This window comes from Eublepharis macularius, chromosome 9 (genome assembly GCF_028583425.1).
Source record: "Eublepharis macularius isolate TG4126 chromosome 9, MPM_Emac_v1.0, whole genome shotgun sequence".
In the NCBI taxonomy this organism is placed as follows: Eukaryota; Metazoa; Chordata; class Lepidosauria; order Squamata; family Eublepharidae; genus Eublepharis; species Eublepharis macularius.
In genome coordinates, this window is record NC_072798.1 from 40,393,618 (window position 1) to 40,410,772 (window position 17,155).

The window sequence follows — 17,155 nt, forward strand, 5'->3', positions numbered from 1 at the left end:
TTGCCTTCAATAAATGTCAATTGGAAGGTTCTCATAAGATGAAGTTTGATTATTGCAGGATAGTGTGGTCAAGTGAAAGATTCATTAGACTGGAACTGGTGAATCTCAAATGCTGTGGAGTCAATGGGAAATTGTTCAAGGGCTAGAAAGACAAAGAGTAGCTGCAATTTGTGCTAAGTTAATAGCAGTGAAACAACTGAGTGAAGTAACTAGCTCAGCTGAGAGACGTTTCAAAGAGAGTCTGGATTTCAAACCCAGATATTCCTAGCTTCACATTTCTGCATTGTATGTTCTTCAGCTACATCCTGGGACCCATATCATGAACATTTTCCTTCTTGTTTCCTGGTAAATTAGAATGCTTGGAAGAGCTTGTAGAAGCCATTGAAGAAGTGGATAATTTCCTGCCTTCCCCAGCTGCTTGTCTTGAAAATCCTGTCTGAAGGCTGGGGGACTTTTGTGAACAAAATGTGGGGTGGGGGGCTATAATGAGGAGGAGTAACTGGATGAGGTTTCTGGACTCCCCATCTTCTGGTGTAAGACAAAGAGATACCTGCTCCACTAAATCCTGCTACTGTTTTTGAAGAAGAAACCATTTGTTTGCTATTGCTATGCACAGTAAAGTGCAAGCACCGAGTCATTACTGACCCATCGGGGGACGTTGCATCACGACGTTTTCTTGGCAGACTTTTTGTTATGGGGTGGTTTGCCATTGCCTTCCCCAGGCTACGCACAGTGAATCGGTTTATTATAAGCATCTTTACTTTCCTGTAACTGTTTCTGTAACAATCTTGTGGATTTATAGTAAGAAGGGTCTTATAAAGTCTCTCTTTTGTAGTTGCAGCAAGAAAGATAAGAGCATCTGTGGCAGCTAGCAGGGAATCTGGATAGATATTTCTTTACCTTACGGTCTTAGGGTATTATTTGCAGTAGTTGTATTGATATTTTGTAGTCCTTCGAATTTTTGGAGTTGATATCAACTGTATGTTTTATTTGTTAATTGTAAACTTGCTACAGCCAACAGCTAATTGCAGTAAACTTACTACTTCACAGGTTAGGGAATTCTTGGAGAAGTCTATATTATATTCTCATAGAAGCCAGCAATACATTTGAAACATTGAAAGATTATTTTTTTAAAACCCACATATTAAATTTGTATGCCAACTTTCCTTTCAGTGTGACATTCACGGGGGACATTCATCCCCATTTAATCCCTGCAATTGTGTGAGGTGTGCTAGACTGAGAGATAACAACTGGTCAAAAGTTATATCTGAGTTTCATGACTGAGCAGGTGACTGAGCTGAGCTTTAAATCCCTATCTCCCAGATCCTAATCTGGCAGTATGATCAACAGCTGTAGGCTTCATTGTGTTTTTCAAAGCATTTTCTTGTCCTTTTCCCATCCCGGAAAAACAAAGTTGGGTTATCTGTATAATGGTAATCCTTAGCGCTTAACATCATGCATGCAGGTTGATAAATACCAAAGAAAAAGAGTTCTTGGCATCATTAGGAGAAATTTGATAGACTTGCACAGATGCAAATTGTGCAGATGAATATTAAGAAGTTTTCTCTATAGATGTAGTTTCCAGAAATATTGAAACCATGGGGAAAATGTATGTTTTTTTTCCTCTGGGGGGAGACTTTCCTATCAAACCTACATTGCAAAGTTCTGTGATAACTTAGGGCTTCTTGATAACCACATTTATCTCAAGAAATTCACAACGTATGGTATCTTGAATAGGTTTTTTCTTTGTGTGAATGCAACACCTGCTTACAAAGGCATTTTGACTGATAGAATTGGCCACAAGATAAATTTTTATCTGAAATCTGTTAGAAGGAAGCTTCAGTTAGAAAGGCAGGCAAATCATGGTTTACTTTACTTTGTGAGGAAGTGCTTGTTTGAAGCTTCCACGAATTGAACATGAACATGTCCTCCTCTTTCAAATTTTAAAGTCATATTACCAGCATATTTGCAAATTTAATACTTCTATATTTCTCACCCTCAGCACCTTTAGTTTTTCCTCAAGCTATTTTTGTGTCCTAAAATGTAAGGGGGCGATGCTAATAAGTGTTCCATAACACTTGATTGCCATATGACATCTTTCCCTAGTGGAAAGAAGAAATTTTGTTACAGCTACTGTTTTGTTTTCACATTTCAATGTCACTATGGGGCTAGGTGGGAAGGCAGGCAGCATGGTATAGCCTGATCTTGTAAGATTTCAAAAGCTAAGCAAGATCAGTACATGGATGGGAGACTACCAAGGAAGACTCTGCAGAGGAAGACAATGGCAAACCACCTCTGCTTCTCACTTGCTTTGAACACGCACAGGGCTAGGCAACACACACACACACACACACAGCTTCTGTGGGGGGAAATATTTATTTATTTATTTGTGTTCCAGATTTATTTTAGACTACATCCAGCAATCTACATGTATATCAGTTTACAGATGTGGAATATTGTCACATATAATATCATTTGATATCTGTGTTTTCTTTTTAATATGCTTTTGTAGAGATGCTGCAGTTCGTCAGCAACCAGGTTGGAGATTTTCCAGATCTGTTTTCTGAACAGTTGTGTGGCACTTTCCAGAGCAACAGTGCATGCAATGGAAGTGGAATGGCAGATCTCTCATCACAGAGGACCTTCAACCAGGGGCAGCTTCAGTCTTTCCCACCTAATTCAACTTCTCCCCAGCTTCAGGCAGTGCAAGTGAAAGTGTCCCAGTCAGCTGCTGCAACACCTGCCCCACAACGGACTGCACCTCCTCTTCAGCCTCGTCCTCAGGTTCAGCCTAGGCTCCAGCAACAGACTGTGATGATTACTCCAACTTTCAGCTCTGCTCCTCAGACACGGTTCATTCAGCAGCCTGTAATTTATCAAAATGCGGCCACAAGTTTTCAAGGTAGCTCTCAAAAGGTCCCAAATTAATGGGCTCTGTGTTGAAGCAACCTGTTGAGGATAGGGGTACACAATAGGAAGAACTAAAAACGGTTGGACAAATGTTTACAGACATTATAAGAGACATAGAAAAATAGAGCTGGAAGGTACCCCAAAGGTCATCTGGTTCAACTTCCCCTGCAGGAAATTCACAGCCGTCTCCCCCCTCACCTCTCCCAGTGGCCCCTATTGTCATGTCTTTTAGAGGCTTTTAATAAATCCTGAATGTTGGTAAATGTGACCGTATAAAGTTGGATTTGGTAGCCAGATTCAAAACTCTTAGCATTTGCAAGGGGAAGAAATGAATACTACAAGGCAAGATCAGAAAGATGAGTTTACATTGTATTTCCCTGTGAGGGGTGGGCTGTGCTAGTCTGCTGCAGGGAAAAAAAAAACGCAGTGGGTTACGGCACCTTAAAAGACCAGCAAAATTTTATTCCAATATAACTTTTGTGGAGTAGAACACACCCTCTTCAGGTGCAATATGTGGATTCTTACTAAGATGTATGTAGGAGGTATGAAAAAACTTAGGCAATGCTTTATTTTTAATTATTTATTTTTTATTAAATGTATATTCTGCTCTCCCCCCGTGGGTTCAGAGCAGATCAAAAAAAGGCAATGCATACAATAAAAGGCATGGTAGCATAAATTAAAACATCAATCAATAAAATCCATTTAAAACATTTGCACACATTTTGCACAGCATTAACGGATCCATGGGGCAGGATGGCCAGTTACCAGATGAAGACACAAGTGGAGGAGGGGGGACGGGACTACACCTCCCCTGGCAGGAGACCAGTTTGGTGTTCTGCCCACCTCAACCTCCATATAACTGGTGGAACATCTCTCTCTTGCTGGCCCAGCAGAAGGATAGCAAATCCTACTGGGCCCAAGTTTCCACAGACAGAGAGTTCCACCAGGTTGATGCCAGGGCTGAAAAAGCCCTTGCCCTGATTGAGGCAAGGCAAACCTCCCTAGGGCCAGGGACCACCAATAGATGTTTGTCTGCTGAACGGAGCAGCCTCCAGGGAACATATGGTGAGAGGCTGTTCCCAGTCCGCTAAGGGCTTTAAAAGTTAAGAGCAAAATCTTGAACCTAATCTGGAATTCCACTGGGAGCCAGTGCATCTGGCGCAAAACTGATGTTACATATGACCAGAATGGAGTCCCGATCAAAATGCACACCACTGCATTCTGGACCAGTTGTAGTTTCTGGAGTAGGCCCAAGGGCAGCCGAGCATAGAGCGAGTTGCAGTAGTCAAACCTGGAGGTGACCATTGCATGGATCACTGTGGCTAGATCCTGGGCTGAGAGGTAGGGAACAAGCTGCCTGATTTGGTGAAGATGAAAAGATGCCATGCCTAGGTCATGGCAGATCTGGCAACTGCTGTGACCTGGGCCTCCATTGACAAGGAGACATCCAGGACCATGGCCAAACTCCTCACCACTGGCACTATTTATCATTTTTCCTTGTCCATAATTACTTTGGATTTGGCAACAACCTGTTTCTGCAGCTTATTAGCAGAGCTGTTGGTGCCTGCCTGGCCCCACAGTATGCAAAAGTATTCATGGCTGAAATGCTTCCTTAGTTCCACTAATAATCCTTCTGTACTGGAAATTTATTGGTAATATTTCATCATCTTGAGCCCATCAGGAGCAGGAAACCAGCTTGTAAGGCTACTGGGACTTTGGATGACAAAGAAGTAGGATTGCTTAAGGAAGATGGGGAGATGGTGGAGAAACACAGTGAATTCTTTGAATCTGTTTTCACTGTGAAAAATGGGGAACATACCCACACTGGAGTTGCTGGTTACAGGAAGGGTATCTGAAGAACTGAGTCAAACTTAGGTGAAACAAATTAGAGTTCTAGGATACTAGGCAAACTCAAAACCAATAAGTTTGCAGCTCCAGATGGCATACACTCAAGGGTTCTTAAAAAATTCAAATATGAAATTGTTGATCTACTAACAAATATATGTAACATTGCCAATATCAGCCTCTGGAAGACTGGAAAATAGCAAATGTCACCCCAGTTTTTAAAAAAGGGTCAGAAGGGATCTAGGAAATTACAGACGACTTAGCGTAACATTTATCTGTTCCAGGTAAATTAATAGAAACTGTTATTAAAGAGAGAATTATTAAGCACATCAAGGAACAATGCCTACTGAAAGAAAATTGACATGGCTTAAAAGTCCTGCCTCACTAACCACTTGGAGTTCTTTTTTTTTAAATTAAACAAAATTTTATTAATAAAATGCATACAATAAATTACAAGATAGCGCAGATTAACCAGTAAAAATTGGTAACTAAAACAACCAATAACCAAATAACAATACTATATACAATATAAAGTAACAGTGATAAGGCTTAAATTCTAAGAACTGCATTATAGCAATTCAAAAACAGATTTGTGAAACTTTAATACAGCCCAGATATTATTGTTTTCCAAATATTCATAGAATGGAGACCATTTCTCCTGAAAATTAGTGCTTTTGGGAAAGTGCTCGGCTTGATAAATTTTGTCACTCAATTTTTCCGTAATGAAATGATCCCAGATCTTGTTATGCCAGACAGATAATGTTGGAACACTATTACTTTTCCAATAAGTTGCAATAACGCTCTTTGCAGCTGTTAGCAGGCTTGTTGGAGTTCTTTGAGCAGATTCTCTGCTGAATATATAATTATACAGTGCAGCAGTTACCTTTGTCATTTTGAGTAATTGCTATTGCTGGCTGTTCAAAATGATCATCTTACTCTAATTCTACAAAAATTTTTTTACTGGTTTCTGAGCTGTCTGCATAATTTCTACTAGGGCTGTGGCTAGAAGTTTCTTGGTGTGATTAGATTAACCTAGGTCATGAATTCTGATTTCACTCGTATCTGTTATTCTGAATTGCCCCTTTGCAGTGGGATATCCAAGTGATGATTTCTGCTGGTTTGGCCTTTCATTATATATCTGGGAGCGTGGAAAATCTTACATTTGTCCTGCCTGCATGGTTATCAGAACTGGTTACATCACACAAAATCAATAAAATAACACATCAATAAAATATTTCATGTAAAAAATCACAAATTATAGTAGCAAAAAGTGTGGAAGCAGAAATTCACAATAAAACTTAATGATGATTGGGACAAAACTACAGGACCATTTCCATATTCTCACAGAATATTCTTCACTACCTGAAGATCAACAGTGAATGAATCTGCTGGACCTGCTGGTGAAGGCAGCCCTATCAGAAAAGTCTTGCTGTTTGTGCCAGTCAGCCAGATTTCAGGCACTATCCAGCAGTAGCCTCTAAGTAGGCTCTGCTTACAGTTGGTTTGTCATTTTTCACAGATGTCTTTGCAAGGTTTAATGCCACTAAGGAGGGAGGCATATATGGGAGATTCTAATGCAGCTTATGAATGTGTCTCTAGTAGACCACTGTGAATGGATGGATGATGAGCAGTTACGCCTTACTGTGTAAATGAGGGCTAGAGCTGTTGTTCCACATGAGCCTGTGGAGGCTATTTTTCAGATTCATCTTGTTTCCTTTCTAGTACTTCAGCCTCAGGTACAGAGCCTGGTGACTTCCTCCCAAGTTCAGCCAGTCACTATCCAACAGCAGGTGCAAACTGTGCAAGCCCAGAGGGTGCTCACACAGGCTGCCAATGGAACCATTCAGACACTGACACCAGCCACAGTCCAGACAGTGGCTGCCCCTCAAGTCCAGCAGGTTCCAGTAAGTAGTTTTATGTTGTAGCACTAGCATCTGAACTTCTGAGATATGTATGTTTGCATACCCTTTGTTCCCAGCCTGGAAATAAAGTGACAACTGGAAATAGCCTGGCCTCCCATGTGTATAAAGTTGGTAATTCTTGGGCCAAGCTCTGAGATTATTCAGCTGCGGAGAAATGCACAGTATTCACTGATACCAGAAAAGGGTTAGTAGAGGAATTTGAGAAATGGCCAATCTTTTCCTAATGACTAGAATGGAAATTGTTGAGCTGTGTTAGGCTTACCATATTTGCAATGTATTTACTATCATCAGATTAGAAATGGAGGGAGAAGTATTAGAGATGAGGTCTTTTCTGAAAGCTTCTCATGTGATAACTATATCCTTTAAAATGATCTCAACCATGGGTGTGAGAACTTTCTTTTTTTAAAAAAAAATTATATATATATATATATATATATATATATATATATATATATATATATATATATATATATATATATATATATATATATATAAAAACAAATAAGGGTACTGAAAGAAAAAAGGGGATGAAATTAAAACTTTAAAGAAAAATTAAGATACACATTACAAGGACTATCAAATTGCAATAAACATACAAATTTTAAAATGCAAGTTCCAATTATATTACATATTCGTACTAAAAAAAAGGAAGCCAATTGATGTGCTGGTATATGCCATATCAGAAGCCATAGTAACAGCGCATCTGGGGCCCTGTAGTAGCCACTCTACTTAAGATCTATCTACAAAACCAAGCACAGACAAATTCATACTGGTCTTCACATGTGCAGAAAGGAGCATGGGACACAGACGCTACAGTAGTAGTTACAGGCTTTTATTGCGTAGTGGAACTCCATGCAGTCACACACACATCTCTTAGATCTTCCCACTTGCTGGAGGCAGGATGCAACATTTCTGTGCTCACTTTCTTTGCTCCACTAAACTTTTACTGTCTTTTTTGCTAGGTCCTTGTCCAGCCACAGATCATCAAAACAGACTCACTGGTTTTAACAACATTGAAAGCTGATGGCAGTCCTGTAATGGCTGCTGTTCAGAATCCAGCCCTCACAGCATTGACTACCCCGATTCAGACAACAGCCTTGCAGGTATCATAGCACTCATTACCTTCCCTAATCTCCGGATCCTTTCTCTTAACCTAGGGTTGCTTTACAGTTATTTTTATACAGCATACTTAAGGTAAATGTGAGGATTTATTTTACAAATGTATACCTTTATCTTTCTTACCCTCATAAGGGCTACCAAGAATTGCAATACATATGCTTATTCTTATATTTGTTTCCTTTTCCAGCTCTAAAAATATTTTATTTCTTGGTGAAACAGAAAGTAGGATGATTTAAATACCAGTACAAAGATTTCTTTGAGCTAGGAAGAGCCTTACTCTCTTGTTCCTTTTTAACTTGAAAAAACTAACATTACTCTTGAACATATCGTGTGCTTAATCTTGGAAGCAAATGCCCCTGTCCAGTCCTCCTTAATACCTGTTGTTCTGGGCTGGAACAATGCAAGTGACAGCTATTTTTATCTAGTGGTATTATTACTCGAGGAAAGTGTCCAGTAATGATGCGTTGTTGCTTTGGTTTGTGAAATCCTAAGGCATATGAAGTTGTCTTATAATTTATTGGAATATTGTTTTCATCTAGCTCAGCATTATCTACTCTGGTTGGTAGTGGTTCTCTAAGACAAGTATGTTGCCCAGCTTTGCAACCTGATACACTTTAACAGGAGATGCCAAGGATTATTTACATTACTAAGCATAATTATACTTTGTATAATAAATCTTTTTATTAGAGGATGTAATATATCCTTTAAATTTTTGATCTCCTTGGATTCTTTTGAGGTTACTTTGTGCTTTTAGAGATAAAATTACATCGATCATTGCTGTTACCTTTTTAGACCTTAGTTGGTAGCAATGGGACCATCTTGACCACAATGCCCATGATGATGGGAGGGCAAGACAAGATGACCCTAAAGCAGGTGCCTGGTGGTGCCAAGCAACCAGAACCTCCAAAGGAAGGAGAGAGACGAACAACCCATAATATTATTGAGAAGCGATATCGATCATCCATAAATGACAAGATTATTGAATTGAAGGATCTAGTCATGGGGACAGATGCCAAGGTAAGAATTGCCTAATGATGAAACATCAGGAAGAAAATTGTAATTCCATGCCCACTCTTTCAATTGGCAACCTCACTGGTAGGCAAAGAATTCCAGCTCCTCAGCTATTGCTAGGGAAACATAGAATTTCGGTGTCCTGCAGTGCATGCCAGACACCTTTTGAAGTAAACTTCTTGCGTTTTCCCCCCCTCATTATTTGGTGTAGCTTTACCAGTTTGTTATATTAGTGTTTGTTGGTGATGTGGTTTCTTACATGCATATAAATTCTTTGCAGATGCACAAGTCTGGAGTATTGAGAAAGGCCATTGACTATATAAAATACCTACAACAAGTCAACCACAAGCTGCGACAGGAGAACATGGTCCTGAAACTGGCTAACCAGAAAAACAGTAGGTGTTTGGAATAGGCATGGGCAAGATCGTTCATTTCATGTTTTTGGTCTCTTTCTGCTCTTTTATGTAATTTATGGCAAGTGCAGAACTAAACAGGGGAGAGCATGAAGGTGGAAAGGATGAATGGTAAACAGCACTGTGACTGCAAGTAGTTAATCTTGGCAATCTGTTGTCTTTACAGAGCTGTTGAAGGGGTTTGACCTAAGCAGTCTGGTGGACAATGATGTGGACTTGAAGATAGATGACTTCAACCAAACTGCTCTGCTCATGTCCCCGCCTGCATCCGATTCAGGGTCACAAGCAGGATTTTCTCCTTATTCAATTGATTCTGAGCCAGGAAGCCCATTGCTGGATGATGCAAAGGTAGTTAATATTCCTAAAGCATCCTGCAGTGAAAAATGGTTAGAAAGGCTGCCTGTCACTTGAGGTTAGAAGATCTAGTAGTGGAGTGAATGCTAGCTGAGATGGAACGCTGTAATGGACTGAGGTTCTAGAAAGTATAAAATAACATTCAGTTTATGTACTCCCCTTCAGGACAACTTAATGCCCACTCAGAGTGGTTTACAAAGTGTGTTATTATTATCCTCAAAACAATCACCCTATGTGATGGGTGGGGCTGAGAGAACTCCGAGAAGCTGTGAAGCCAGACCAGCTGGCTTCAAGTGGAGGAGTGGGGAATCAAACCCAGTTCTCTAGATTAGAGTCCTGCCGCTCTTAATCACTATACCAAACTGGCTATGAGAGCCAGAAAATCAGATCATGACACTGTCACAACCTCTAGGCTGAGCTCCTGGGCTAAGATCTAATTTTTAAAAAAAAACTTGAACAAGAGGACAAAGAACCGTTGTGTGTGCAATTTAGAGGCTTAATGCAGCAGTAGCAGTAGCACTGTCTCATAAATTGACTCATCATCACTCAGGAAGTTATTCATGACATCAGAGGTCAGTCTCAGGTAGGAAATGAAATGTGAGTAACACTGTTCAGTTATGACATTATAAATTCACTCATGTCATGGAATTATAACCACAGATTTCTGCTATTGGAAAATTTAACAGTGCCCTTTTGTAGTGTTACCTCTATTTTACCACTGGGATGCATTAGTACAATTGAACTAAAGAAGCACTGCAGGAATTGTTCACCTTGTTTTGAATTCAGTATTAAAGTCATTGTGGGTCTCGGAATAATTTATTTTGGCATTTTCTACCCTGCCTTTCTACTTCAGTAGTACTCAAAAGTATCTTACAGATAAACGTTTTAAAAACTAATAAAACAAACATTAAGAACTAAAATTTCACTCGACCACCAAATGTTGTTATGATGGACCCCCTTCAGTCCCCCACACTGAGACACATTTCCCCTCCAAAATCCAAGTTTGTCTGCTATGGCTGAGCAGTCCTAAGCAGCATGTCTCTGTTTAGGGTTGTAAAGTTCTTTTTGTCCCACCCTGATAAGCAGTTATATTTTTGGTTTTTTAGCCCAGCCTAGAAAATTGATAGGGGAAAAGCAAGGGCCCTCTTCTTCTTCGTATGAAATAAATAATAATAACAACAACAAAATTCAATTTATATACCACCCTTCAGGATGGCTTAATACCCACTCAGAATGGTTTACAAAGTATGTTGTTATTATCCCCACAACAAAACACCCTGTGAGGTGGGTGGGGCTGAGAGAGCTAGAAACTGTGACTGATCCAAGGTCACCCAGCTGGCTTCAAGTGGAAGAGTGAGGAATCAAACCTGGTTCTCCAGATTAGAGTCCCGCGCTCTTAACCACTACACTGAACTGACACTAGAGGCTGAATAAGTCTCAAAAGAAACAGCAACTTTGTTGAACAGGCAGGGATGGAATATGAGCAGTCAGGGGATGAGATTACTGAAGTAAAATTTGTTGGTAGAATAGGCAAAATAGTTTTCTGGCAGCTTAGTTTCAGTGTTTACAATCCTTAAGAGTTAGAGGCGTTTTGTTTAATACTTTGGTTAAAGCAACAACGTTTCTTCACAGATTTCCCTTTTCAACTCAGGTGTCCTAATATTAGTTCAACATTGTTTTCCTTTTACGACAGACTCGGGATCCTCCTTAAAGCCACACCCACTTCTGGACACTGGGCAGAAATTATTCTTCACCTAAAAAGACATAATCCTATTCATTTGGCTTGAATGGGAGTCTCCACTTACTACCCACTCATTCTGCTAAAAACACACACCCTGTTCTATCTTGGCTGTGTAAACGGATTTCAACTTGTGCTGGCTTTTATACTTGGAATCCTTAACTAAAAGTCTTCCTTAAGACAAGGTTGTTACAGTTAGGGCAAATGTTTTCCTTGCTCTCACTTTAGAGGGGAACTTGTCTGACCATCCTTGTCAGACTCTCTCACACACTCAATTGAAGTCAAAACCCATCATCCTGAGGGCTGGTTCTGACGGCTAATCAGTGAGAGGAGGTAGAAGCCTGTCAATCAAGCTCTTGTTCCAGGCAGTTGTTAACTCCTACCCTTCCATCTCTCTGAGTGCTGCACTTAGGAAACCTTCTTTAAAGTGAATTCCACCACAGTTGTCTTGAGTAAAGTAGTTTTAACAGATCTCCAAAAAAAAGTAAAGGGGCAAGACGCTTTTTCTAGGGCAGCAAATTCCACAGTCTGAGGCCTACAGATTGATCTCAGTTAATGTGGGCATGTGGAATACAGCAGTAGTGATTAAGCAGGCTTGCATTATCTTCAGTGTGTTACAGAACTTCAGAACGCTCTTCTTTTTTTCAAATTCTCCCTCCATCCCATCCCTAACTCTACTAATCTAGGTTAAAGATGAACCTGACTCTCCTCCTGTTGCTCTTGGAATGGTTGACCGCTCACGGATGCTACTTTGTGCTCTCACATTCCTCTGCCTATCCTTCAATCCTCTAACATCTCTTCTAGAAGGACAAAGGACAGCTGAATCTGAAAGCCCTGTACATCATGGTTCTGGGAGGAGCATGCTGACAATAGGTTCAGGTACTGTCAGAAGTATGTTGGTGTACTTTCTGGGATCTCCACTCATTCCAGTGTTTCTTACTTGGAGTGTTGAGTATCCTTTACGAATCAAATACAACAGTGGAAAATGAGTTATGAGTAACAATGAAAGAAACATTGGGGAGCAGGGAGAACAACACATATGTTAGTGGAATATCGAGAAGGCACTTTGTATACTGAATACTGCAGTAGTGAGCTCTTTGTCATGGTCTTCTGTTATGACTTTAACCTGTTATGAGATTTATTGGAATGTTTTTTTTTAAAAAAACCTTCCTTTTAATACTTCTGCAATTCAGAGGTGCTAAAAATGGAATTTCTACAAGAATAACTTAGCTGAGCTGTACAGTGAGATAATTTTAGTGAATCTTCAGCAAGCTGAGCAAAACATTCTTCAGCTGAGGACAGCCATCATATAGTTATATAACACATGAGCAACATCCTTATCATAATTCTCACTTAATAATATGCAAGCTTAATGTTGCCTAGCCTTGAATGTTTGCTTTCTTCTGTATGAGGATGCCTTGTATATTTTTGCCCTTCCTGAGGATGCAGGAAAAACACCCAAACTCAAAGAACACAATAATAATAATAGTAACAACAGCAGCAACAACAACTGTGCTTATATACCACTCTTCTAGATGGATTAATGCCCCACTCAGTGGTGAACAAAGTGTTATTATCCCCACAATACTGATGGAGAGCTGGGGCTGAGAGTAGTGGGATTCAAACCAGCAGAGTGCAGATTTGCAACCCAACCATTTAATGAAAAGATAAATCCATAATAATGATTCCAGGGCTTTTTTTCTGGGGAAAGAGGTGGGGGAACTCTCACCCAAGGCAACTCCTGGGAGGAGGTGGTACGCCTTTCACTATATGTGCGTGCATGCGCACTCCCAGGGCTGCACGATGACATCACTTCCAGGAAGTGACGTCATCACGCAGGCCGTGGCCACCCTGGGAGCGCTCCTGTGCTCCATGGGGGGGGGTGGCAATTTGGCCCAGATAAGGCTAAATTCAGCCTGGATTGGGCCTGGAACGGGCCGCTCTGCCACAGGGGAGCACTCCCCCGCCTGGCAGTGGCCGGATGTGGGCCATTTCAGGCCAAAATTGGGCCCAAATGGGCCCAAAATGGCCTGGAGCAGCCTGGAACAGAGTGATGCTGCGTGGGAAACTTCTCCCCCGCCTGGCAGCAGCCCGAACCTAACAGTTTAGGGACCAATCTGGGCTATTTTGGGCCCAAATCAGGCCAAAACGGGCATGAAACGGCCCAGATCGTCCTGGAACGGGCTGCTGCCACACGGGAGAGCACTCTTCGCCCAGCAGCAGCCCAATCCTGGTAGTTTTGGGCCCGATCCTGACCATTTTGGACCTGAATTGGGCCCAAAATGGCCAGGATCGGGCTGCTGCCGGGCGGGGGAGTGTTCCCCTGCCTGGCACAGGCCCAATCCCAGCCGTTTTGGTCCTGATCAGGCCATTTTGGGCCAGAATGGGGCCCAAAATGGCCAGGGTTGGACGGGTAGGGGAGTGTTCCCCCACCCGGCAGAGACTTGATCCTGGCCATTCTGGGCCTGATCCTGGCCCTCCCCCTCCCAACACTGCCCGATCCTGGCTGTTTCAGCCCCAAACTGGGCCATTTCAGATGGGCCCCAAATGGCCAAAGCGGCCTGGATCTGAGCCTAAATGCCTGGAACTGGCCGATGCCAGGCAGGGGACCCATCCACCCCCAGCGCCGGCCCGATGCTGGCCTATTTGGCTCTGATTGAGGCCAAAACGGCCCGGAACGGGCTGCTGCTGGGTGGGGGAACCCTCCCCCGCCCAACAGCGGCACCATCCAGGCTGGGTGGAGGAACCCTCCCCTGCCCAACAGTGGCACCATCCAGGCTGTTTTAGGCCCAATCTGGCCCAAGGTGGATCCCACATGGACCCAAAATGGCCCAAACAGGCCATTTTAAAATACCCACATGACATCAGTCATGTAGGTATTTTAAAGAAGTGCCAGAACGCCGTTCCGGGGTGTTCCAGCTCAAAAAAATCTGATTTTAACAATGTCCCTACTTTGCTATAGGCCTAAACTAGAAGCAATGTAAGGGGGGGGGAGTATTGCTAGAGTATTGTCACTTGTTTACTTTAAATGGGGTAATTTTGGGTCCTCTTCTCCCCCTCTCCTCCAGCTTCTTTACACAGTTGATTAATCCAAAGTAGTGGTATGTAGTTCATATTGACAGTTTGTAATCCACCTTGAGTCTCACTGAGAAAGGTGGACTATAAATAATATAAATAAATAACTATTGAGGCATGAAATGTCCTTTCACTAGTTTGTTTTCTGATTTGCACTTCTCTGGGTACCTCCACCTCTCCTCTATACATTAGGTTCTGGCGGCTGGTTTGGCTGGATGATGCCTACTCTGATTTTGTGGCTTGTGAATGGTGTTATTGTCCTAAGTGTATTCATAAAACTGCTAGTGCATGGAGAGCCAGTGACCCGGCTGCATTCCCGTTCATCTGTGACCTTTTGGAGACATCGGAAACAGGCGGACCTGGACTTGGCCAAAGTAAGGCAGTTTTTTACTTCCAAAAGCAACATCTTAATCTCTCCACAGTTAACCTTCTGGAATGGTATTGGACACAGCCAAATAAGCATGTGCTAGATAGCCAATACCCCAAAATGCTCAGTAGGCTTCTGGAGCTGCTGTGCAGTTGGACCATACCTAGTTACCCTGGTACTGGAATAATTATTTAGTTATAAACCCTGGAAATCAAGTTAGCTGCATCAGTTTATATTAAGACTAGTTCTTTAGTCACCCTCCCTCCTCTAGAAAGCCCTAGAAATCTTTTTTGAATCGATGAGTTCATATGTGCTATGAATGTTTAACATGCTCATCTTTTATGTAACACTTTTTTCTTGGATCCCCCTTTTCTTTGAGGGTCCTTTTTCTAATAAGTGTATTTACAACCTGCTTTGAACCTGCCACTTGGAACTGGCCTCTGCTCCAGATCTTTGTAACAAAATCAGTTGTATTTCCCTCCCAGGGAGACTTTGCTGCTGCCGCATCAAATTTGCAGATATGTCTGTCTGCCCTGGGCCGAGCACTGCCTGCCTCTCGTTTGGATTTGGCCTGTGGCCTGTCCTGGAATGTGATCCGCTACAGTCTCCAAAAGCTAGGATTGGTGCGATGGTTGCTGAAAAGGACATCGCGGCAGAGACGAACTACAGAGGCTCCTGTGGGTTTTGAGGATGAAGCCAAAACCAGTGCACGTGATGCAGCCCTAGCGTATCATAAGCTCCATCAACTCCATATCACAGGTGAGGGAGAGTGGTAGAAGGAGATTTGGGAAGGGGAGCTTCTTTTGTGGGCTTGCTGTTGATTGACCTCAGATGGCCTGTTTACTTTGTGTTCAGTTGAGATCTTAAAATCCTGAACCTGCTGAACCCTCTTCGGTCTAGTTTGATGATACATGTGATGAAATGGAGCTTCTGGATGAGAATGCATATGTTATAGAGGAAGCTTCTTGGCACAAGAAATTCAAAGCTGTTTTGTAGCTATAAATCCAAGTTCTGCAAGACAAGACATTGTGATGCCTTACTGTGCATGAATAGCACAGCATGAGCCTGGGCATGATGCAAATAGTAATGTAAAATACTCATTTGTTTCCTTCCTTGTTCTTCTGATACAGGTAAGCTTCCATCCAGCTCAGCCTACTCAGGATTGCACATGGCACTATGTGCTGTTAATCTGGCTGAATGTGCTGAGGAGAAGATTCCAGCAAGCACACTGGCAGAGATTCACCTGACTGCTGCAGTTGGTCTGAAGACCCGCTGCGGTGGCAAGCTGGGTTTCTTGGCGGTAAGTTAATCCCTTTGTGTATCCTAGCAGAATTGGATAGAAGAAATAATATGGTGTATTTAAACTCAGCTTTTGGTACTGCATGTGAATAGAACTGCCTCTTAGCATGATGAATATCTTTACCCAAGATAACTGTTATCTCTGAATTACATACTTACAAGTCTTTCCACTGCAATATTCTTATCATGGCCGTTGCTTTTTTCTTAGAGTTATTTCCTAAGTCAGGCTCAGAGCTTGTGTAGTTCTGAGCGCAGTGCCATTCCTGACTCCCTACGCTGGCTGTGTCACCCATTGGGACAAAAGTTTTTTGTAGAGCGGAGCTGGACAGTGAAAGCTGCTGCCAAGGAGAGCCTGTACTGTGCACAAAGGAATTCAGGTGAGAGCCATCTTCCTCGATCTTTTTAAAAGTCTTCCTCTTTAAAGATCTTTCATATTTATTATACAACCGTGCCACATGTGTGAATCTCTGTAGTCAGCTTTATGTAGGTTCTTGCTTGAAAACTGTTGAAACTAAGAACTAGTGTAATGTTGTACTAGTGCAACTTAGGATGAAAGGCCATTTGCCTTATGATTTCCATCATTCAAGTTCTCTGTTTTCTCCCTCTGAGGTGGAGGACATCTTGGGTGTTTCCCACCATCCTATTGGGGAGGCATGAAGTAGAATTTCTTCCTCTTCCTCTAGTAGGTGGGACCACCCTCTCTGTCCTCAGTTCTTTCCTGTCTCTGGGGAGAGCAGTTCTACTTTAGGCTAGCTCTGCAACCTACATTCTGTCCTTGAATTTTTTCGTCTCTCTATACTTCCTAGCTTTTGCTACAGTCTTCATTCCAGCGCTCCTTCCTTTCCTAATCCTCTATCTTTCCTACCTTTTTCTTCTTTCTTCCTCGAATTCCCTCCTTGGAGGAGAATTGAAAAGAGGACCCATGGAGTCCAGGGAGTCATCGGACTCCAAAGACAGTTTTTTGGAACCAACAGCGGGTTGTTCCCAGGGAGCCGTCCTACCGAAGGCAGGAACAAACCTGGCCGGCACCGGCATGCCTCCAAGGCATTGAAAACTGTTGAAACTAAGAACTAGTGTAATATTGTACTAGTGTAACTTAGGA

General features: G+C 42.1%; 1 protein-coding gene across 1 annotated transcript in view; it reads left to right on the forward strand.

Moving 5' to 3' along the window:
* SREBF2 (sterol regulatory element binding transcription factor 2) overlaps nt 1-17,155 on the forward strand; it is a 46,803-nt gene that overhangs the window by 14,956 nt on the left and 14,692 nt on the right. The window contains exons 2-12 of the mRNA XM_054989315.1: nt 2,513-2,902; nt 6,478-6,659; nt 7,640-7,780; nt 8,589-8,813; nt 9,088-9,202; nt 9,387-9,568; nt 11,999-12,191; nt 14,580-14,761; nt 15,240-15,513; nt 15,885-16,054; nt 16,262-16,430. Of these exons, the coding sequence (XP_054845290.1) occupies nt 2,513-2,902; nt 6,478-6,659; nt 7,640-7,780; nt 8,589-8,813; nt 9,088-9,202; nt 9,387-9,568; nt 11,999-12,191; nt 14,580-14,761; nt 15,240-15,513; nt 15,885-16,054; nt 16,262-16,430 (2,223 nt within the window). The remainder of the gene's footprint in view (nt 1-2,512; nt 2,903-6,477; nt 6,660-7,639; nt 7,781-8,588; nt 8,814-9,087; nt 9,203-9,386; nt 9,569-11,998; nt 12,192-14,579; nt 14,762-15,239; nt 15,514-15,884; nt 16,055-16,261; nt 16,431-17,155) is intronic.